Source organism: Oncorhynchus clarkii, chromosome 6 (assembly GCF_045791955.1).
Source record: "Oncorhynchus clarkii lewisi isolate Uvic-CL-2024 chromosome 6, UVic_Ocla_1.0, whole genome shotgun sequence".
NCBI classification, from domain to species: domain Eukaryota; kingdom Metazoa; phylum Chordata; class Actinopteri; order Salmoniformes; family Salmonidae; genus Oncorhynchus; species Oncorhynchus clarkii.
In genome coordinates this window covers 55,237,617-55,262,176 of record NC_092152.1, presented here as the reverse complement: position 1 = coordinate 55,262,176, position 24,560 = coordinate 55,237,617, and the positions used below count along the sequence as shown (strand labels likewise).

At 42.2% G+C, this 24,560-nt stretch overlaps 1 protein-coding gene across 1 annotated transcript; it reads left to right on the top strand.

The window, feature by feature from the left end:
- Positions 1 to 1,503: 1,503 nt before the first annotated feature.
- Positions 1,504 to 24,257, top strand: LOC139411304 (gamma-butyrobetaine dioxygenase-like). The gene is made up of 8 exons (XM_071157461.1): positions 1,504 to 1,568; positions 2,938 to 3,397; positions 5,141 to 5,255; positions 15,699 to 15,897; positions 18,624 to 18,729; positions 18,968 to 19,164; positions 20,886 to 21,052; positions 21,339 to 24,257. Exons 2-8 carry the CDS (start codon positions 2,963 to 2,965, stop codon positions 21,497 to 21,499), a joined length of 1,380 nt encoding a protein of 459 aa, XP_071013562.1. The 5' UTR covers positions 1,504 to 1,568; positions 2,938 to 2,962; the 3' UTR covers positions 21,500 to 24,257.
- Positions 24,258 to 24,560: the final 303 nt, after the last annotated feature.

Here is a 24,560-nt window from a genome sequence, read left to right as displayed (position 1 = left end):
CGTATGTTGAAAACATTTTAGGGAGATGCGATGGATCATTGGAGATCATTGAATATTCCCTTTCTTTTGTTGTTCAGTGAAATCATCCCATGTGAAGAGTCAACTCTTTTATTTAAAGTTTTTATTTCTATTGGAATCATTTGCAATTATGTCTACTTATGATAAGGTAAAAGGTTTGTTTCTGTCTCCATATGATATGGTAAATATATCCAATGCAAAAAAACATCTACATTTAAATGGTATTAATATTAATTTGCATATATTTGAGTTAATTCCCACAGAAAGTGTCCACCTCTGAATATTCCCCAAAATGTGCAACCCTAATTGCTGCCGAAGGTGCTTCAACCAAGTACTGAGTACTTATGTAAATGGGATTTCATTATTTTTAAAATGTTTTGCTTTGTCATTATGTGGTATTGATGAGGGGGAAAATGTAATACATTTTAGAATAAGGCTTTAACGTAACAAAATGTGGGGAAAGTAAAGGGGTCTGAATACTTTCTGAAGGCACTGTATATACTAGACGGTGTCAGAGGAAGGCCCAAAAAATTGTCAAGACTCCAGTCACCCAAGTCATAGACTGTTATCTCTGCTACCACAGGGCAAGTGGTACTGCAGCGCCAATGCTCCTTAACAGATTCTACCCCCAAGCATAAGACTGCTGAACAATTAATCAAATGGCCACCCGGACTATCTACATATTTGAAGAATCTCAAATATATTTTGATTTGTTTAACCCTTTTTTGGTTACTACATGATTACATGTGTTATTTCATAGTTTTGATGTCTTCACTATTATTCTACAAAGTAGAAAATAGTAAAAAATTAAGAAAAACCCTTGAATGAGTAGGTGTTCTAAAACTTTTGACCAACTAACCTGTACCCCAGCACATTGACTCAGTACCGTTACCCCCTGTATATAGCCTAGTTATTGTTATTTTTTACTTTAGTTTATTTTGTAAATGTTCTTATTAACTATATTTTCTTAACTGCATTGTTGGTTAAGGACTTGTAAGTAAGAATTTCACGGTAATGTCTACACCTGCTGTACTCGGCGCATTTGACAAATAAAATTAGATTTTACCTTATTAGGATATAATTTGAACACTAACAGGGTTCTGAGTGATGTAAATATAGTTTTAAGCAGTTTTTGTACCCAGGCTGGTTTAATTCAACCTGTTACTGACAAACTACACTGGACAAGTCCAAACTGTCTCACTGACACAACTGAAGAGCTGAGAGGTAAGAGATTGCTCTGCCATATTCTGTAATATGGAAACCGAGTGGGAGAATGATATGGATTTTCTTTAATGATTAATTAAGCTATTCTAATTGTAATCGACTTCCTGAGTTCCCAACCTTGATATTGGGACACTATAACACTGGTCTGTGGCAATCAATAAATGTGCATTGGCCTTGATGTCATCTCAGCAAAATCCACTGACTCACCATCTCTGATGCCACGACAGTGGTTGTCACTCACTTAGGTGCTAACCTAACCTGCGCTGTTGATAGACGCTTCCTTGACAAAACACATTCAAAAGTTAAAAAGCCTACCAAAATAACAGGTAAATCCATTTTTCATAATTTTTTAGGTCCTACATATTGTAATGTTGCGGGTAAATATAGCATGTGTTGTCACTGGAATGTCTTGTTGCGTAGTGAAAGCTAGGTAAAGAATTTGTTACCTGTCTCCACATAAATGAATGGGATATTTGCTAACGATAGCTAATACTAGCTAGCTCGCTACAAACACTGGCTTTTTGTAAATCCTCCAATTAATGTCAGCAAGCGAGCGTCTAATGGCAACTATTTTGTCATTGGAGGCTAAATTAAATGGTAATACTAGTAGGTAACTAGTAGAAGCTAGCCTAGCAGTTCAGATTCGCATAAGTACAAATAGTAAAAAATATATAGTTTGTAAGGTTTCAAAATAATAACATTTGGCTATCTATTACATATACATATATATTAGCAAATTTTGTAAATCTGTAGCGCGAGCTGCTTTCGACGCTTGCTCATTGTTTTGACCTTTCACCTAGATTCCAAAACGGAAACATCGCAAATAAAATATTTTGATAATAATGTTCTATTATATCGCGAGATATTGTGGTTTCCACTAGATAGTCAATTTTGACCTGGCTGTGCTATCGTACAAAAATAGTTTTTGTTGTCGCTTTTATCTTAATTTAAGATTCGGGTTAGCAGTGTGTTTAAGGTTAGGATTATGTGTAAAATCACATTTAGAAGATACATTTTAGAAATAGGCGGGGTTTATTACTTTGTGGCTGTGGTAACTAGTGACGACCCAATGTTTTCGCGCTTGTAATAACAAGTGAAAGCAATTTTGGAGACCAAAAGTTGCAAGGTCCTATTTTCATCAGTGTGGTAGCAAGGTGCATTTAGTATTATAACACATTTTGCCTATATATATAGCTTATTTTAAATAAAAACTATTTCAATGAAAGTGCATTTTTAAAATATCTCAGTTCCATTTATGGTGAAATATGCCTAGATAATACAAAACATTAAAACAATAATTCTAAATCAATTCTAAATAAAAGTAAAAAAAAACAAGTAATACAGGTCTACATGTGTCCTGACCTGTAACCTTATTAACCTTTGGAATATTTATGTTGACTTGGAACCCAGAGTGTACTGTCCTGGTGCATGTCGTGGCATAAAAAGTATTTAGTCTTCAGAACATCAGATTAACCTAATGATATGTCTTAGTTTCCATGGCTGTGACTGTGAAGCACACTGGCACTTGCTTGGCTGTATTTTTTCCTCATGTTTTATTAGGCCATTTATAAGAAGGTGGCGTAAGGTATAATAAACCAATGCAGCAATAATCACCCTTTGAAACTTTAAACCCTTCCATAAAGTCCTTCTTATTCCCCTGCTTCTTCCGACACCCCTTCTCTTCTGGAGAAGCAGCTCATCTGGAGGTCCTGGTTCGAGGATGTGGACGACCACTATAGCACGATGCACCCTGCCGAGCATGCGCAAGCGAAGCTCCGTTTTGGCCTGCCATGCCTTGAGGGCTGAGGGTAGGCCTAGATGGGCAGTTGCCACAGCTGCCACCTCTCCATCTCCTTCTCTTCACCTGATCTGGAGGCAGCTCCGTGAGTATGGGACCCAGGCACCCACCCCGCTCCCCTCCACTGCTCTGGGGAACAGCCCTGGGGTGAGGCAGGTCCGTGCCCTGGAGCAGGAAAGGCAACTGGAGGTGGAGTGGGAGGACAGCAGGCAAAGCATGTACCCGTACACATGGCTGAGGGACAACTGTCAATGCCCGCTGTGTACCCTGCAGTCAGCTCAGGCCCGCAGCCTGCTGCTCTCCCAACTGGACATCCACACTGGGGTCGACCGGGTCCAAGTCACTGACAACAACAAGGTAACAGATCTTGGATCAACTTATCTTTCCCCAATTCTAAATGTAACCATAAGGAGGAAAATGCAAAACTTAACTTATATCAAGTGTCAATCTAATGGCACTCATCTTACTCCACTTAAGTTAATTTTGTACAGAACAAAAATATAAACACAACATGCAACAATTTCCTTAGATTTACAGTTCATATAAGGAAATCAGTCAATTGAAATACATGTATTAGGCCCTAATCTATGGATTTCACATGACTGGGAATACAGATATGCATCTGTTGGTTACAGATACCCGAAAAAATAAAGCAGGGGTGTGGATCAGAAAACCAGTCTCATGCAGCGCTACACATCTCCTTAACATAGAGTTGATTTAGGCTGTTGATTGTGGCCTGTGGAATGTTGTCCCACGCCTCTTCAATGGCTGTGCTGAAAACCGCTGTCATAACATGTCGATCCAGAGCATCCCAAACATGCTCAATGGGTGACATGTCTGTTGAGTATGCAGGCCATGAAAGAACTGGGACATTTTCAGCTTCCAGGAATTGTGTACAGATCCTTGCGACATGGGGCAGTGCATTATCATGCTGAAACGAGGTGATGGCAGGAAAATATGAATGACACAACAATGGGCCTCAGGGTCTTGTCACGGTATCTCTGTGCATTCAAATTGCCATTGATAAAATGCAATCGGGTTCATTATCCATAGCTTATCCCTGCCCATACCATAACCCCACCGCCACCATGGGGCACATGGTTCACAACGTTGACATCAGCAAACCGCTCGCCCACATGGCGCCATACAACTTGTCTACATTTGAGAGGCCGGTTAGACATACTGCCAAATTCTCGATAATGACATTAGAGGTGGCTTATGATAGAGAAATGAACATTCACTTCTCTGGCAACATCTCTGGTGGACATTCCTGCAGTCAGCATACCAATTGCATGTTCCCTCAACTTGTGTCCTTTTATGGTCCCGAGCACAAGATGCACCTGTGTAATGATCATGCTGTTTAATCAGCTTCTTGATATGCCACACCTGTCAGGTGGACGTTCTTGATATGCCACACCTGTCAGGTGGATGGATTATCTTGGCAAAGGAGAAATGCTCACTAAAGGCATGAAAACAAATTTGTGTACAACATTTGAGAGAAATACGTTTTTTGTGTGCATGGAAAATTTTGGGGCACTTTTTATTTCAGTTCATGAAAAGTGGGACCAAAACTTTACCGGTTGCGTTTATATTTGTGTTCAGTGTAGATGGCAATATTGTTGCTAGTGTAAAGGATTTCACGCTGCTTACCAGTTGGCGCAACACAAGAAGCTAGCTATTCACTGGCGCAAGTGGGGACACTTTAGGCTGAGGAGCAAGTTTCACACATCCACATGTGCTACATTCACTCCTCAAACTTACTCAACATCGACCCCAGTGTTGAGCTGAGCGCAACTGTAGATCAGTCACTAGGCACCACTGAGTCACTAGGCACCACTGTAAAGGACATCACGCTGCTTGCGTAGCGAGTACCACTTCCTCGGCTCATACCCGGTGCGAACTCGGGACCTCTGCCTTGCTAGCACACGTGACCGCCTTCTTGACGCGTCTCACCAGTCGGCACCACACAAAAAGCTAGCTATGCGCTGGTGCAAATGGGGACACTTCAGGCTGAGGAGCAAGTTTTACACATCCCCATGTGCTACACTAGTGTGAGCTGCCTTTAAGGAAGGCTTAACCAACCTCTGTGGTTGTCCTCAGGTGTCCATAGTGTGGCCGGACCAGCACACCAGTGAGTTTGACCCAGAATGGCTGAGGAAACGGTGCTTCTCTCCTGCTGCCAGACAAGCTCTACAAGAGGAGCTCTTCCTCAACAGTAAGACTATTACGCCTAGGACTGCTATATGGCAATTTCCCCACGGTTGCTGAAAGTAGATATTCTGGAATAAATCAGGATAAATCTTTTGTTTATTTCATTATTGATTGTGGTCCAATCCCAAACTGGTAGGGCCTATATAGTTTCATAGCTGTTAGTTTGGGTTGAGCATGTGTCTCTGTCTATTGAAATTCACTGCTACAGTACAGTACAAGCATACACACATTGCCAATTCAGTCATGCTGACAGTGTCCATTCTAGTCTGGTCTAGCAGTAGCTGACTCCTGCATAACTCTGAAGACCCATGAGATAAATGATTTTCGTTTTTGAAAATATCCCTGAAGAGTTTCTCTGAAAAAGAAAATAAGGGTCTGTGCCCTCATACAGTACTTAAAGCAAGAATCCTGCAAATTCCAATGTTACTTTTTGATTGGCATTTTCTTTGTGCAATACAAACTGAATTTTCAGTTGTTTAAAAAACATATGCTACAGGCCACAAGTCATTTAAAAACCATTATTGATATTATGGGGTTTTACTGTTTTTAGGGTTTTTACAAGTTATCTAAATGGTCAGCTGGTTAGCTAAGGGTTGAGCACAGACTGTTAATCTTGAATATGTGTAACATCCAAGATAACATTTCTGTAATATCTGTTGCATATCCAATAGGTTTCATGCCCCCCCCCCCCACACACACACACACACACACACAAACACACAGTTATAAACTAAGTTTAACATCATTGACCTTATTAACATTGTTGATAATCTGTTCTCTCTAAAACTGAGCAGGATTAATCTAATCACACGCAGTTAAAAAAACGTAAATACACTTCAATGCACCCCGAGTGTACAAAACATTAGAAACACCTTGCTATTATTGAGTTGCACCCACCAGGCTCACTTCGTCAGGGCATGGACTCTACAAGATGTCGAAAGCATTCCACGGGGATGATGACCCATGTGGACTCGAAATGGTTCCCACAAGTGTGTCAAGTTGGCTGGATGTCCTTTGGGTGGTGGGCCAGGAGACTTTTGAGCGTGAAAAACCCAGCAGCATTGCAGTTCTTGACGCACTCAAACCGGTGCGCCTGGCACCTACTACCATACCCTGTTCAAAGGCACTTAAATATTTTGTTGTCCATTCACCCTTTGTGGCACACATAGACAATCCATGTTTTAATTGTCTCAAGGCTTAAAAATCCTTCTTTAAACTGTCTCCTCCCCTTCGTCTACATTGATTGAAATGGATGTAACAAGTGACATCAATAAGGGATCATAGTTTTCACCTGGATTCACCTGGTCAGTCTGTAAAAAAATAAAAAGAGCTGTGTAAAAGTGAAATGAAAGCTGTAGCTGCATTTCAAATGAGGAGAGACTGGTATGTCCACACGTGGTCCTGAAGGACCCACAGGTTTGAGTGGCTCCTGCTTTGTCTCCACTCGAGTGATTTAAAGGCAGTGTGTCGATAGCAACCCCCCCTTCTCCACTCTCTCCTTTAGTACAAGTGTAAGAGGTCCCCTTCCCCACACACACTTACACGCACACTTTGTCAGTGCAGGGTTTCTGTTCTTCCACTGTTGCTAGCTCGACACCAGGAGTGCTCCTACCAGACAGAGTTTAGCTCATGTTCTGTCTGGCTCTGTGCGCTTTCTTTTTCTCTCTTTCTCTCACACATGCACCCTCACACGCACACACGCGCGTGCAAACGCACGCACGCACGCACGCACGCACACACACACACACACACACACACACACACACACACACACACACACACACACACCAGCCCCCCTGTTTCTGGGTTTAATTATATCCTCCTGAGGTCTGGTCTGAAATTCCTCCTGCCGAAAAACCCTGGAAAAGTTTACATTTTTAGATGGATGGATGGTGAAATAATGTTCACATGTGGAAGTTTTGTTACTCAAGTTTAGTTCACATCCCTACCTAGCTCCCTATAGCTCTCTCTCTCTCTCTCTCTTTCTCTTTCTCTTTCCACGCACATATATGGGCCTAGTTTTGAACATCTGTATGTTTTCCCAGAAGACGGGTAAGATTGTGAAAGTGTAGCACCCGCCGAGGTCAATATGATAATATGAGGTGTTTCTCAGACTGAATCACAACTCACTTGTTTTTTGTCCTTTAGTGTCAGTAGGAATTAGGAGTTTCCCCCTAACCATTTACTTAAATAAAACATATTTATATAGCATAGAAATGAGATTTGGAGAATAGACAGTATAGAAGCTGGATTTGAACCCCCGCAGTTGGGGGGGCACATGTAGTCCGGAGGCAGCTGTGTTAACCATTAGACCAACCTCCGGGTCCACATGCCCCAAGCATTTCCAAGGATATGGTGTTCCCCAGACACGGCTGCTTCTGTCAAAGTGTGCAGCCTGTCAATCTCTAGCCCAGAGGATGCCGCTTTCACACGTAGACCAGACTACATCGCTGAGGTATGCAGCGGCTGTATGTGAAATAGCTTAATAACCTGAGACCTTCGGCAAGGGATAAAGTCTGTGTGCAGTCCTGTTCAACTCCCCTCTTCTGACTCTGCCATATGGAATACTGATTATAGGGAGGCTTAGTGGAAGCCATTTTGAAAGCCTAACTCAACTCTCTCTGCAACTGAGGGGACCTTGTTCTGACCAGTCTAGCTATTCAAATAGTAGGCTATTTGGCATTTTTGAGCCTGCCTGGAGTGCCAGGCGAGTGGGGTTTGCACTTTTGAGACTATTCCATTGGTTATATTATGCAATGCAAGCTCAGTCGAGCACAGCATTAGTATTTGAATTATTTCAAGTAATATTTTAAACCCAGGTCTGGTTCTGACCTCACTCAATCATCTAGGCTAGAGCTTGAAGCCATAGTGTGTGTATAGTATACAAACAAACACTCAAAGACTTTGTGCACAGGGAGATTGGAATCTACAAGCAGTGTTTGTCATCATTATATTTGTTAGTGTTTACACTTCCTGTTTATCTTACCGAGGGCCTTAGCAACCGCAAGTTGTTTTGCCTTCTTATTCCAAAGGCATTCTAGGAATGGTACCATAGTCATTTTCGGTTTCCGAAACCCTTGTCTTGGAGATGTGGCTTTGGGGGCTGTGGATCTGATTCAATCATTTTATGGATCTGTTTCAATCACCCCTCCATGGGAAATATTGGATAGCGCTCTTATATTGAAGTACAGTGGTAAGAAAAAGTATGTGAACCCTTTGGAATTACCTGGATTTCTGCATAAATTGGTCGTAAGTCAAAACAGATAGTCTGCTTAAGCTAATAACACACAAACAAAATGTTTTCATGCCTTTATTGAACACACCGTGTAAACATTGTGAACCCTTGGATTTAATAACTGGTTGACCCTCCTTTGGCAGCAACAACCTCAACCAAACGTTTTCTGTAGTTGCGGATCAGACCTGCACAACGGTCAGGAGGAATTTTAGACCACTGTTTCAGTTCAGCAATATTCTTGGGATGTCTGGTGTGAACCGCTCTCTTGAGGTCATGCCACAGCATCTCAATCAGGTTGAGGTCTGGAATTTGACTGGGCCACTCAGTATTTTCTTATGCTGAAGCCATTCTGTTGTTGATTTACTTTGTGTTTTGGGTCGTTGTCCTGTTGCATCACCCTACTTCTGTTGAGCTTCAATTGGCGGACAGATAGCCTTACATTCTCCCGCAAAATGTCTTGATAAACTTGCAAATTCATTTTTCCGTAGTTGATAGCAAGCTGTCCAGGCCCTGATGTAGCAAAACAGCCCCAAACCATGACGCTACCTCCACCATACTTTACAGTTGGGATGAGGTTTTGATGTTGATGTGCTGTGCTTTTTTTCTCCACACAGTGTTGTGTGTTCCTTCCAAACAACTCAACTGTAGTTTAATCTGTCCACATAATATTTTGAACTTCAGACGTGCAGAAAATGTTTTTTTTGGACAGCAGTGGCTTCTTCCGTGGTGTCCTCCCATGAACACCATTCTTGTTTAGTGTTTTACGTATCGTAGACTGTTAGCATGTTCCAGAGATTTATGTAAGTCTTTAGCTGATTTTTCTTAACCTCATTGAGCATTCCGCGCTGTGCTCTTGCAGTCATTTTGCAGGACAGCCACTCCTAAGGAGGCTTGCAACCGTGCTGAACTTGATCCATTTATAGACAATTTGTTTTACCGTGGACTTTTAGAGATACTTTTGTAACCCCTTCCAGCTTTATGCAAGTCAACAATTCTTAATCTTAGGTCTTCTGAGATCTCGTTTGTTGGAGGCATGGTTCACATCAGGCAATACTTCTTGTGAATAGCAAACTTACATTTTGTGAGTTTTTATAGGGCAAGGCAGCTCTAACCAACATCTCCAATCTCGTCTCATTCATTGGACTCCAGGTTAGCTGACTCCTGACTCCAGTTAGATTTTGGTGAAGTCATTAGCCTAGGGGTTCATATACTTTTTCCAACCTACGCTGTGAATGTTTAAATTATGTATTCAGTATAGACAAGAAAAATCCAATCTTTTTTATTTATTTTACTAGGCAAGTCAGTTAAGAACAAATTCTTATTTTCAATGACGGCCTAGGAACAGTGAGTTAACTGCCTTGTTCAGGGTCAGAATGACATATTTGTACCTTGTCAGCTCGGGGATTCAATCTTGCAACCTTTCGGTTACTAGTCCAACGCTCTAACCACTAGGCTACCCTGCCGCCCCAAGTAGTGTAGTGTAGTTATTACCGCCTCAGTAGTGTAGTTATTATTACCATTATTATTAGGCATTATCTATCTAGGCCTACATTATTAACATGATCAGTACACTCTTAGAAAAAAGGGTTCCAAAAGGGTACTTTGGCTGTCCCCATAGGATAACCCTTTTTGGTTCCAGGGAGAACCCTTTTTTAGTTCCACGCAGAACCCTTTTGGGTTCCATGTAGAAACCTCTGGGGAAAGGGTCCTACATGGAACCCAGAAGGGTTCGACCTGGTACCAAAAATGGTTCTTCAAAGGGTTTTCCAATGAGGACAGCCGAAAAACCCTTTTAGGTTCCAGATAGCACCTTTTATTTTGAGAGTGTAGTAGTCATTACCTTCTGTGTGTTTATCAAATGTTCCAACTTGCCGCCTCCTGTGAACAGTAATAAAGCCTGTAAACTGGCACTATTGTGTCCTTAAGGCCTCTTTGAACGCTTGAGGAGGATAATGATTATCCTCGGTGAGTGATGTGGTGTTTTCTCACTTTCTGGCTAGTGTACTTTGAGCCTTTTACCTACCGTGAGGTGACGAAGCAGTGTTGGCTGGCTTACCCAAGAGGCCACAGTCTTTTCTCACACATCTTCCTCTGGACTCATCTCCACCGACTGCTGCCAGTAAATGTGTCAACACCTTTACTCACTGTCTGCTTGGTCACGGCCATAGTGCCCACTGAGTCACTCTCTTCCCTGCAGTGCAGATTTTGGAGTGCATCCGTTTAAAGCATCCCTTCATGAGATAAACAGGCCTAATCTGACTCTGGGCCAGTTGTTAGTGGTATAACGAGAGATCCTTAAGACTGTCCTTAAAAAACTCCTTGTTTGGCCCCCAAGAAATGGAACATTCTGCTCTGATGTAGTTTTAGCAAGCAAGCCATGTTTGTAAATGGTAATAAAATAGAATATAATTTTTTATCACTTTTTAATGAGACAGTGATAACTAGCTTGGCTTAGAGATGAACACAAGTATGAATATTTTTTTTTAAATAGTTACTCAACGGCATACATATTGCATTCACTGGGTTCACTGTCTACAGTGGCTTGCGAAAGTGTTCACCCCCCTTGGCATTTTTCCTATTTTGTTGCCTTACAACCTGGAATTAAAATACATTTTGGGGGGGGATTTGTATCATTTGATTTACACAACATGCCTACCTTTTTGAAGATGCATGTTTATTTATTTATTGTGAAACAAACAGGAAATAATAAGAAAACTGTCTTGGTCTGTGAGTTTTGGTGGGCGGCCCTCTCTTGGCAGGTTTGTTGTGGTGCCGTATTCTTTCTGTTTTTTAATAATGGATTTAATGGTGCTCCGTGAGATGTTCAAAGTTTCTGATATTTATTTATAACTCAAGCCTGATCTGTACTTCTCCACAACTTTGTCCCTGACCTGTTTGGAGAGATCCTTGGTCTTCATGGTGCCGCTTGCTTGGTAGTGCCCCTTGCTTAGTGGGGCCTTTCAGAACAGGTGTGTATATATACTGAGGTCATGTGACACTTAGATTGCACACAGGTGGATCTCAACTAATTATGTGACTTCTGAAGGTAATTGGTTCCACCAGATCTTATTTAGGGGCTTCATAGCAAAGGGGGTGAATACATATGCACTCACCACTTTTCAGTTTTGAATTTCTTTTAACAAGTTATTTTTTTTAATTTCACTTTCACTACTTTGTGTATGTCCATTACATGAAATCCAAATAAAAATCCATTTAAATTACAGGTTGTAATGCAACAAAATAGGAAAAACACCAAGGGGAATGAATACTTTTGCAAGGCACTGTATAATACTCTCATCAGCTCTAATAGCAAACTGTCTGAATGTGATGATAATCTGCACGACTGGGCCTCAGTTAGTCCTAATGGAACTTGATTGGTTCCTCCTCATCCAAACAGCAGCTGATATGTCTTTCCTTTGACATAATGGGAGTCTGGGTATTCCTTGACTCATGAATGTAGAATCCATCTGGACCTATGTGCTCTTGTGGCGATGCGTGAGAACACATCAGTTTAAAAAGAACCCTGAAAACATAGCTGTTGTGGTGCATCAATGGAAAAACACGCATCTTTCCCCAAACCTCACCATTTCCATATACACACACACTGATTGTCTATCAAGAAGATGAATCTCCCCGCTGAGCACATGCGCTCGCGCACACACACACACACAGTTGGATGCGTGTGGTATCCTAAAGTGGATGTGTAACCAGGCCAGCACAGCACAGTACAGCTCAGCTCAGTTCAGCTCAGTTCAGCTTTACTGCTCAGGAGAGTGAAAATGATATTAAAGATCTGGAAGGACTGAATAGGTGTAAGCAACATGGGGAAATTCCATCCAGCCCACCTGAGGGCTAGGTCAAGCTATAATCAGAGGGGCAAGCTATTATTGCTGACTCCTATCCAAGTCTTCCAGATCTATAAAAAGTACCATGGGGCAGAGGAAGGAATTAGGGGTTGGTTTGGATTTGGTCATCAGAGTCCTTGAGCGTTCCAGTAAGAACACTGTATACACTGTGTTATTAAAGCTGAGAAGGCAGAGGTGGCACTGTGGTGCAGGTCTCTCCATTAAACAGAGAAAGGTTAGTTTGTTGTATTGGACGGAGGGTGGGAAGCGTTCTCCAGAGAGGGACTAGCTGTGCCACGTCAGTTTAAGACAATTTAAGACTCTTCTTTTTAAGACAGTTTAAGACTCTTTGTAAATAGGACTATAACAGCTACAATGTGATGCACCGCAGGTGACGTGTGTGTGTGTGTGTGTGTGTGTGTGTGTGTGTGTGTGTGTGTGTGTGTGTGTGTGTGTGTGTGTGTGTGTGTGTGTGTGACTGTGTGTGTGACTGTGTGTGTGACTGTGTGTTTATGTGACTTCACTTCTCACATGATTGGATGCAGGATTGTAGTTGTTTTGAGGAAACCCCCAGTATTCCACTAGATGTTAACATTCCTCTGGCCGATATACCACACAATTCCATTCATCTAAAATGTCAGTACAGCTGCAAGCTTGTCCTGATAATTATAGTGGGCACACTCACTGGCCTCAGCCCCCTTTGCAATGAAAGCACTGATGAATTCCATCATGTTTGTGAAGGCCTTTACAACACATACAATACGGCGTCTAATTCCTCCAGTCGAAACAGAGGGGCGTCAGAAGGACTGAACTCCACAATTTGACCCTCTGAGGAACTTGATCTAGTGGATTAGAATTGTGAAAGACCCTGCTTACACACAAAACAGCCTTTTGGAGAACCACGACTCAAGTAGAGCGTTGAGAGAACTTCCAGCTCGAGAGGAGAGCAGACAGAGAGAGGGCGGGGGATGGAGGAGAGAGAGCGGGTGGTGGGGGAGATGTGGAGAGAGAGAAAATAAGAGGGAGAGAGACTGCCGTCAGCAACAGGAACCGCAGCTTCAGGTTTCCTCGTCTGGAAAAGCCACAGCAGCAGACCAAGACCAACGGAAGGGAGGAAAGGCATTATGCACACATGAATACACTCACATACACGTGTGTCCATACACACACTTCCATCAAACAGAAAGATAACACATAATACGTTCACAAGCATAAGAGTTTCACATAAAAACTCCTGGGTTCTAATACACATACATACTAGGACCGACACAGGAACTAGCTCTCTCAAAACACACAATCTCAGGCTGTGTGTGTGTGTGTATCTCAGTTAACCCTGGCTGGAAACTATGCAAGAGTCAGGGAGACTAATCACTAATTGGCTTGGTGGACCAACGCTACACGTTCCAGGAAATCAGAGCAGCGATTTTGCGCTTGGTGAGAATTTGAGTGTCAAGCATTACACGGCAATAACCGAGCAGAACGCTCTGGGCCCTGCACCATCTGAACCCTCCCAGCCCGGGCCCACTGCCCAGCCAGCCGCTCACTCTCTTACCCCATCCATCATCCACTAAAGGGCCTACCTGGGTTTAGCTCTCTCTGCTCTGATTCTCTCTATGCTCCTTTCCACTCTCCACTTTCTCTCGCTCTCTTCCTCTCATTTCCTCTCTCCTTACTCTCTTCTCTTCATTTTTCTTGTCTCTTAAGGATTGAAAATCGATTTGTTCAAAACGTAACAGTGAAGGTAGTGAGTACTGGTCTTGAGTCAAATCAGGAGATAACCAGTGATGTTAGCCACGTTTACCAGACAAGAAAATGTCCACTTACAGGGGGGGAAGGCAAGTTCAGCCAAAACTCCTAATTCGATATGACATGCTTTTACCTCCGCTGTTATGGCTTACTCCGTCATGTGTGATATCCAAAACCTCAGGGCTGTCCCTGAATCACCGTTCTGCCTCTAGCCAAGAACTTTATGTCCTCCTTTGTGTGCGGATACATACTAGCTGGTCAAATGGTATCTATGGGCTAGTCTGATTTTACGGGAGTACTTGTAACATTATAATAATGGAAGGAACTAGCCTATATTCTAGAAGTCCCCCATACTTCAACCTTCTCTTCATCGGTGACCCTCAACATCAGCCAGCCTTTAATAAAGAGTTCTTTTACTTTTTGACCTATGCTACAGTTTTTTTTGGGAGATGACAGCGTGAAGGGAGATGTAAAAACCTGCTGTGGGTTAAGTCATCAGTATCAGTGAAGGGTATCATTGTATCTCGATGACTCATTGTTTCAGCTGAAAAGGGTCAGGATCATTCCCCAGGGGTGGCAATCAAGCTGCAGCTTCTTCCTGCATAAGCCCCTACACACACAGAGACTCCATGCGTTACCGTAGCTGTACTCACGGAGCAAAATCCATTGACTACGCCACACAAATATTTACGTCAACTGAGTTGATGCAAAGTCAAGCTTTCTAACATCTGAACTGGATTTGTACTCCACTTAATCCAGATGAATTGCCACTGAAGAGGTTTGTTGCACCCCCTTGGTTTGTTTTTGAATAATTAATTAACACTAACTTTGTACCCCCCCCCCCCCACACACACACACACACACACACACACACTAAATGTGCTCGGCAGCTGTGTCTGCAATGCAGGAGCCACTGGAGAGAGCCTCTATGGAAAAAGGGCTGAAGCCAGCTGGGTGCGAAGCGAAGCAGTGGGAGGCTTTTTCCACTGCTGTCAGTTGAGACATGCAGACTCTTCTCACCCCTCTCTCCCCTTCCCCTTCTTCCTCACAGAGTATTCCAACCGTAGCGAGCTGGCTTCCCTCCCTCCCTCCTATCCCTTGGAGGAAACGTTTCATGGACACAGACACATTATGTATAGACAGTACAGACTGTGTCCAGGAGCATTACACATATTGCCGTTAGAGTCCATTGTCCATTGACAGGCTGTGGTTTCTGTTCATGTGTCCTTATGGTTGTGACTACCTGAGCTGTCCTACACCAAGGCAAACAAGCATTGGTAGAAAATGGCCGAAATGTTGTATTGCAAAATGCTGACGTTGAAAAATTCCGGAGATTTACCAAGTTTTCAGAAATCCTGCTTCAAGGATTTTCAGTTGAAGGATTCCCTCCCTACTCATTCCCTCCTGATTCTGGGAAACCTCCAACTGGAATGTCTGAAAAACCTGGGAACTTTGACAAACAATGATACGATACAGGACGGTATAATACAGACTATACGATACAGGACGGTATAATACAGACTATACGATACAGGATGGTATAATACAGACTATACGATACAGACAATACAGGATGATACAATACTTGAATGAAGTGCATCTATCTCCTTGGCTCACTCAGAGCGTATGTACTGGGACTCAGAGCTACAGATCCCCACGGCCAACTTCGAGGAGGTCCTCCACGATGACAAGGCCGCCCTGGCCTGGCTGCTGGCTCTACGCCGCGTGGGAATCGTCTACCTGAAGGGGGCGCCGGTGGAGCAGGGTCAGGTGGCCCGCCTCAGCCAGAGGATCGGATACCTAAGACTGACGTTCTATGGGTGAGAAACCATGCCCTCTGACTGTATTAGCTTCATACAATCTTAAGCCAAACCACGGGCATACAATTTCTAAAAGCTCTGCATTTTCCACACAGCTTTATATTTCCACTGCAGCAGATTCACTAGGGTGCGTTTGAACTTTGCCATCATGTCTCATTTTCCTAAATATCCTAATTCTAGAAACCCATTGCTACTCTCAACTATCCGCTCCTTTTGTATACTGAGGATAACATGGACAGCGTGGTTAAACCAGACTGAACGCTACGCTCACTATTGTTGCCATCAGTCTGGATTATCCAGAAGTTTTATGGACATGCAACCTAATTGAGTTTTGGTAGGTAGGCCTCAGTCCAAAATTCATCCAGGGGATGTTAAGCCCGAGGTATTACCCAATACATTCAATCAAATCAAATAAAACAATTCACATGCGCCGAATACAACCTTACCGTGAAATGTTTCTTTACCAGCCCTTAACCAACAATGCAGTTCAAGAAATAAAGTTAAGAAAATATTTACTAAATAAACGAAAGTTTTAAAAAAATCTAATCAAATGAAAAAAGATTTACATAACAATAACGAGGCTATATACAGGAGGTACCTGGTACCAAGTCAATGTGCAGGGGTACAGGTTAGTCGAGGTAGTTTGTAAAGTGACTATACATTTATAATAAACAGCGAGTAGCAGCAGTGTAAAAATAAAGGTGGGCGGTCAATGTAAATAGTCCGGGTAGCCATTTGATTCATTGTTCAGCAGTCTTATTGTTTGGGGGTAGAAGCTCTTAATGCGCCTTTTGGTCCTAGACGTGGCGCTCCGGTACCACTTGCCGTGCGGTAGCACGGAGAGAACAGTCTATGACTTGGGTGACTGGTGTCTTTGGCAATTCTTTGGGCACCGCCTAGTATATAGGTCCTGGATGTCAGGAAGCTTGGCCCCAGTGATGTACTACCCTCTGTAGCGCCTTACTGTCAGATGCCAAGCAGTTGCCGCTGATGCAATCGGTCGCGATGTTCTCATTGGTGCAGTTGTAGAACTTTTTGAGGATTTTGATGATCCATGCCAAATCTTTTCAGTCTCCTGAAGGGGAAAAGGTGTTGTCATGCCCTATTCTGACTTACAGGGCGGTAATCATTTAGGCAGATAACCTTCACTTTCTTGGGCACAGGGACTATGGTGGTCTGTTTGAAACATGTACGTATAACAGACTTGGTCAGGGAGAGTTTGAAAATGTCAGCAAAGACACTTACCATCTGGCCCCGCAGCTTTGTGAATGTTGACTTGTTTAAAGGTCTTGTTGATCTGTGATCACACAGTCGTCCGGAAACAGCTGGTGCTCTCATGCATGCTTCAGTGTTGCTTGCCTTGAAGCTAGCATAAAAGGCATTTAACTCGTCTGGTAGGCTCGCGTCACTGGACAGCTCGTGGCTGGGTTTCCCTTTGTAGTCTGTAATATTTTTCGAGCCCTGCCACATCCGACGAGCGTCAGAGCCGGTGTAGTAAGAGCGGTTACTGAGGTGGTATATCCCTCAATACCATTGGATGAATCCCGGAACATATTCCAGTCTGTGCTAGCAAAACAGTCCTGTAGCGTAGAATCCACATCATCTGACCACTTACGTATTGATGTAGTCACTGGTATTTCCTGCTTTAGTTTTTGCTTATACGCAGGAATCAGGAGAATAGAATTATGGTCAGATTTGTAAAATGGATGGCTAAGGAGAGCTTTGTATGCGTCTCTGTGTGTGGAGTAAAGGTGGTCTAGAGTTTATTTTTCCATCCATCATGTGACATGCTGGTAGAACGGATTTAAGGTTGCCTGCATTAAAGTCCCCAGCCACTAGGAGCACTGCTTCTGGATGAGCGTTTTCTTGTTTGCTTATGGCCTTATACAGCTCATGAGTGCGGTCTTAGTGCCAACATCAGTTTGTGGTGGTAGATAGATGGCTACGAATAATATAGATGGTGTGGTCTACAGCTTATCATAAGGTATTCTACCTCAGATGAGCAATACCTCAAGACTTCTTTAATATTAGACATTGTGCACCAGCAGTTATTGACAAAAAGGCACACACTCCGCTCCTCGTCTTACCAGATGTAGCTGCTCTGTCCTACCCATACACAGAGAAGCCAGCCAGCTCTATATTATCTGTGTCATCGTTCAGCCACGTCTCGGTGAAACATAAGAGATTACAGTTTTTAATGTCCCGTTGGTAGGATAGTCTTACTCGTAAATCGTCCAGTTTGTTTGCCAATGATTGCACGTGGACCAATAAAGCTGAGGTTGGAACAACAAGCATCCCACAGCCAGCAGTTTAGCCCAGGTCAGAGGAAGCTAACAGCTGCGAACCAAAGCAAGAGACATGTCATTGAAGAAGCTGCAGTTTTTATTTATTGTAAAGAAAAAAAAAGAAGTCTTCCGCAATCAACAACCCAAGAGACACAACATAAAACCAGGGCACATATTTGCATATATTTGAGCACAGCGACTCCATGCCAAGAGCGAAGAAGACACCTAGTATAATTGGCATACTATTTTAACAGCATCCATTTAACAAATGCTAGAAATGACGATGAATAACTTTTTCCACGTCCTGTTGCTCTTGAACCTTTTTAATGTTTCCAAAGACAATGCCTTGGTCCTTAGTTCTCAACACCTTTTGTGATTAGATAATTAGTTAATAATCATTAATAATAGACCTTTCTTAAATTTTTCTCATTCCTTCCTCAGGCACACATGGCAGGTGCAGGACAAATGCCAGGCTAACAACGTGGCCTACACCGCTGGCAAACTCAGTCTCCACACTGACTATGCAGCACTGCACTACCCACCTGGAGTGGGTAGACAGGATCCACCGTCATCTTCGTGAAATCTACATTAATCCTCTACTTTCCCACTATCAGTCAGACAGCTGAGTCACATCTGGATAAAACACTCTTGCGCACGCACACGCACACGCATATATTTAAGCCGTTTACTGCACACAATCCCCACCCCCCATATTTTAAGATGTATGTATCCTGTATGGGATGGCTGTTAGCAACAGTACTAATATCCTGTATGGCTGGTTGCAGGTGCAGTTCCTGCATTGCCTGAGCCAGGCTGGCGAGGGTGGGGAGAGTGAAGCGGTGGACGGCTTCCACATGGCAGAAAAACTGAGAAGAGAAGACCCAGAGGCTTTCAGGACCCTCACCTCCCTGCAGGTGGACTTCACCGACACAGGGTCCGACTACTGTGACTTCATGGTGCAGTCCAAGAACCACATCATAGAGTGAGTGAGTGCCACACCATTAAAATACATAAGACATGGATGCATTGGCCTGTTTTTTGCACACATAAGAGCCATCATTCAGTTTACATATTAATGTGACTTGACAGGAGGTCAGTCTAGAACTGCTCCAGGTAGCACACTGACCAAAATACACACGGATACGGACACTCACTCACTTACACTCTCAAGAGTATCTCAAAGCTACATGGATGTGATTCAGGAGCATGATGGATATGTGTCGCCATCTGCTGCTCAGAATGTAAACCGCAGAATCAATGTATAATACACAACCTGCAACCAATGTTCACTCTAATGAGCTGTGTGCAGAATAAATATCAGTCCGTGCAGAGAAGCACGGGATTGAAATTCACACAACTTTCTAGAGTTTTCCCCTTTAGTTAACACTATCAACATTTCACTCTACTGCGGGAATTGTGCTCGAATCAACCAATATTAGCCACTTTCAATGTAACATACAGAAACAAAACAAACTATGCAAGACTTAATATGCTAAACTAACTGTGCAAGAGATTTTCTTGTAGGAAGAGCGCATTGGAGTAGGATTTAATTGCATTGACAGGCACGACTCAGGCCCATACTCTAGATAGACCAGTGCACCATAAACAATCAGAGCTGCAGTAGGCCTATATGCAAAAACATTGCCATATGGATCTGTGCCATTTACTTTGAACTGGACTGTGTTTACAGCGTGAGCAGTCGTAAGTAGATGCGCTTGTTTTTACATCAAAGCGAGAGTTTATGTAGCCACTTGTGCACACTTGTTCATATTCTTTGCTAGTTAGTGAGTTATTATCTCAGTTATAGCAACTTTTTTTGTCAGCAATGGGGGACTGGTTGCTTCATACAAGAACACAAAATGTTCACATTTCTAGCCATCTTTGAAAAGCAAGTCAGGTAAAGAGCTTGTTTATGTCTTAAAGGGGCAGTGTTATATTTTGAGATGGTCTTGAATAAGCTAAGTAGCCAATAGGTAGAGGGTAGCATACTTTTTCTGGTTATCTGTAAAGTGGAATGGGAATAATAATACATTTTATTTTTGGTTTCTTGCATCAAACCACACAACATTTTCAGTCACCTCCTTGTCTGAAGAACAAGTGGATAAACAGGTTAATGTCAAGCCTTGCATGTTTTTTTTTTCTCCAAAAGTCTCATGGAATGTAGACCTACATTGTACACCACACATTTGCTGCTACTGTAGGCTGAATGATAGAATTGAATGAACTATTTGCATGTTAAAATGTTATGGGATATGGGATAAAAATATGGGCCAAAAAATGTTTCCATGGTCCATGGTTTTTGATGGTAGGCCACTCTAATAGGCCTATATTATGATCAAATACCCACAGTAACCAACTTGGCCACTGTTAAAACTGTAACTTAAACCGTTAAAGCCTCAGTGTTCACAGTAAACGTTCCCCGGAAGTTGCACAGAATTTTGCTCAGTGCCCAATTTTTTTTGAGGGAACATTGCCTTCAACTGATGGATGATAAGGTGATTTTAAGTGAGCAAGCAAGGTCACTGTGGGAATTTCTAATTATGGACACTGATCATTCTTATATGATTGTATCAGATATGAGCATCTGACACTTGTCAACTTATTATGCAACAAGACCTAGATGTCCATCATGCAGTCATTTTCATAGTTTCTAAAGGTTGACACACACACACTAACATTGGCACCCCTCCTCTCTCTGAGCAGTGTTGACAGTGATGGGCGGGTGGTACGGATCAACTACAACAATGCCACCAGGGACTCTGTGCTGGACCTCCCGCTGCACCAGGTTCAGGCCTTCTACAGCTCCCTCAAGGCCTACATCCAGCTGATGACGCGACCAGAAAACATGCTCACCTACAAGATGGAGCCTGGTTAGTGTGTGTGTGCATGAGTGTGCCCCTTCAAGATTAGCAGTTCAATTGAAGCTTCCCTGGATAAAAGTTGGCAATAGGAATTGTATTGTAAGATTTTGCATGAATTGTAGTTACAAATGTTGTAGAGGTGGTAGACTTACCGTCTATGACTATTGGTTATCTTTTATATGGCATACTGAAGAGGCACTTGAGAGGTAGCCTGTTCGTTTGAACTTTCATCTTGAAATATCTGTATACCATGGGTGAGTACTGAGTGGGCATATCCCTCCACCTCCTCCTGCAGGCGACCTGGTCACCTTTGACAACGGGCGCCTGCTCCATGGGCGGAAGAGCTATCTGAGCCACCCAGACCGGGTGAGACACCTGGAGGGAGCCTACCTGGACTGGGACGAAGTCATGTCTCGCCTGCGAATACTCTGCAAGTCTGTCAACGGAGAGAGCTAGACCCACCAAGCCCCCAGAGTGAAGCCTCCTCCAACTATATAGAACAGCATCGATCTACAGCAGGGCTCTCCAACCCTGTTCCGGGAGAGTTACTGTACTGTAGGTTTTCACTCCAACCCTAATCTAGTGCACCTGATTCTAATAATTAGTTGGGGTTGGAATTAAAACCTACAGGAGGGTATCTCTCCAGGAACAGGGTTGGAGAGTCCTGATCTACAGGATTTCTGAGCGGGGAAAAGAGGCTAATATTCTAGTAGGCTACGGCTACCCCTGTGTGGGTCAAGATGGCTGCCAGTCTTTTGAACAGAGTGACAAGTGGGCAAAGTGCAAGAAGATGGGGAAAAATTTGAGGGGAAAGGGTTTAGCACTTCCGTAAATGATAAACACTCCTCTTCATAAGTGCTAACAGAGGCATAGAAACTGTATATGAGTAGCATACTTATGAAAAATCTGTAATTTATTGTATGAAGCAGGTAGACTATAATGCCTTTGCTCCTAGGGTTATGAAAGCGAAAATATTTTCGCTATCTTTTGCTTTGCTCTAATCTATTTTTCTATTGGCCTGTGTTCTGCTGGTCAAAATTTGGTAGCACTTTACTACATCTACTTCTCAATGACTTAAGTTTGTGACATTTTCTACCTCTGTCACAATATAATATTGTGTCTAGTTCAGTTCCAGCCATCTAACCTTAAGAAAAAAGTGCATAGCAATAGTATTAGCCCCCCAAATCAATACATTTTTAATAACTCTATACGTAAAATGTATGCACACGCAAAGTTTGGATAAAAGCATCTGCCAAGGGATTAATCAAAATGTACAGAATGGTTACCTGGAGGAAATTGAGGGAGGGTCATGCTTTTTCAATTTCAGTAAAGGGGAGGGTTTAGTATTTTTTTTTTGTAATCTAGTCCAGGAGAGGGTCATGTAATTGATAAAATGTCAATATTTATCAATGTTTTAGAATTAGTTGCTTATTAGGCAAGATATATGTGCTTGATGCCGCTCCTCATCTCTGATTCTCCGCTGGATGCGGAATACCAAGTGGCATATAGACTATTAAGTGTGGTCTCAATCAAATGATCCATAACCTATAGGCTACGAAGTGCATGCTCGGAGAAGCACAGAGCAAAGTGGTATTTCTAAAATGGCTGCTGATGGTGTAAATACAACTAGGCTGCATTACACACTGCAATGGATATTCCAAACCGGAGCTCCTGCCTGCTCTTGCTGATCAAAAACGTTTTTTTTGTGTGCTGCCTAACCAATGGCTGTGCTGTGTAGGTCTACAGTGGCAGTTCAGGAGAGTCAAAGGATTCTACAACTGTTTTTTTTATTTATTAGGCCTAGTTCAAAAAATCTTGCTCATGGACTAGCCTATGTTCTGTTCAGTTTGAGGAGAGCACGACGATGAGGACGACCCGAGGTCAGCTTTGATAGCTTGCTACTAATATAATTGATTTAATTCAAAACAAATGTTTCTTGACCATTTATGTATTTATCAGAGTTATTGACCTCACAAAGAATACAGATTCATGGAGGTGGGCTATTTAAAGAGTGGGTAGAAACATGACAGCTGGATGGACAGCTCATGTTGCTTAAAGTAGCCATAATTAATTTCAGTAGTTTTCATTTGAATGAGATTTTGCTAACAACAAGAAGGTTGTGTTGGAACCCGATTTCTTCCCGTTTAAGAAATAAGAGGTGGACCTACCTGTTTGACAGATGAAATTAGTTTATAGAATGCTATAGCCATAGATGTGTCGCTCAATTCCTCTACCCACTCTTTAAATAGCCCAACTCCATGTCACTGAAGGGCTGTTATTAAGTTACAATCAAGACTCGAATTGTGGGGGTACGAAAGGGGATGCCATTGGCCTACGTTTTATTAAAGAAAATGGCAAAAAGCACAGACCTACCTCTAGTTCGCTTAAGATATGGAAGAAAATAAAACTGATCCGATTATATAAAGTGATCGAAAGCAGCGCCTTGACCTGCGATGCTTTATGCTAAAAACAATCATAAAGCAAGGTGTAAAATACCCGGGAAAGACGTTACTTAATGCATATGGGAATACCATCGTTTCATTTCTTTGACATTCAGAGGCTGAGATTAAACCTTCTACAGCTGAGAAGACATAAAATAATTTAGCTTGGGAAGAAATCTAATTCCGTCACTATAAATTGATTACGCTATTCACTTTCTGTTGGCTAAAAATATGTTTAAACCTAGACAGCTTGTAGTGAAACACTTTTGGAAGTACCATGTTTAGATTCCTAACGACGTCTCAGATTGAATTACTTGCAAACAAGACACTGATTTGGCATTGGATAAATATAAGATGTACTCTGTCAATGTTTAGAATGTAATTTGGGTAATTTGTGTGGTATTCAAAAATATTGATATGTAAAATGACGTAGAATTGAATGACATTTTTATTAAAGGCTTTTTAAAAACCTGCAAATACGAATTTCGATTAATGCAATGCTTTTAATATAAAGGAGATATTTATACCCCTAGGTTACTCTTGTCCGTGGTGGTCTGAAAACCTACAAGCTTCTGGCCCGCAGCCCAGTGCGATATCAAAATTCCGGCGTTGCCATGTAAATGCAGTTTCTAAAATTGCATATCTAAGGTTCAGGGACAATATATTTTGCTGAAGGAAGGGCCCTCCATTTTCATTTCAAAAGGTGCTTGATTTTCTCCATGTAACCTTTATTGTAATCAACATTCACTCCCTAAATGGCATATCTAATTTACATTGTTTTGTCAATGAATAGATCTGCCATTTGTCTTCAATGGAGGACAACTTGTCCTCTACAGTACATGTGCATGTTGAAAGCCACAAATATTGTGCAACTTGGCATTGTTCCAGTAGCAACAAATATTTGTTATTGTTCGTTACAATCATAGGTGTCAATTGTCTATTCTATATTACATATATAGTTCATGCTAACAGCGCTCATTGTAATAATTTGTGATGTGTTAATTTAAAAAAAAAAAAAGGGTATTGCATTAAATCTTCACAAATGTTACTCTAGATTTCATTCTTGGTATGTTTTC

Bases quoted from the DNA above. Each gene is read 5' to 3' on its own strand.
- LOC139411304 (XM_071157461.1), top strand. From the start codon at position 2,963: ATGTGGACGACCACTATAGCACGATGCACCCTGCCGAGCATGCGCAAG. The intron at 3,398-5,140 runs GTAACAGATCTT...GGTTGTCCTCAG, and splicing joins AAGTCACTGACAACAACAAG to GTGTCCATAGTGTGGCCGGA. The intron at 5,256-15,698 runs GTAAGACTATTA...TGGCTCACTCAG, and splicing joins AGAGGAGCTCTTCCTCAACA to AGCGTATGTACTGGGACTCA.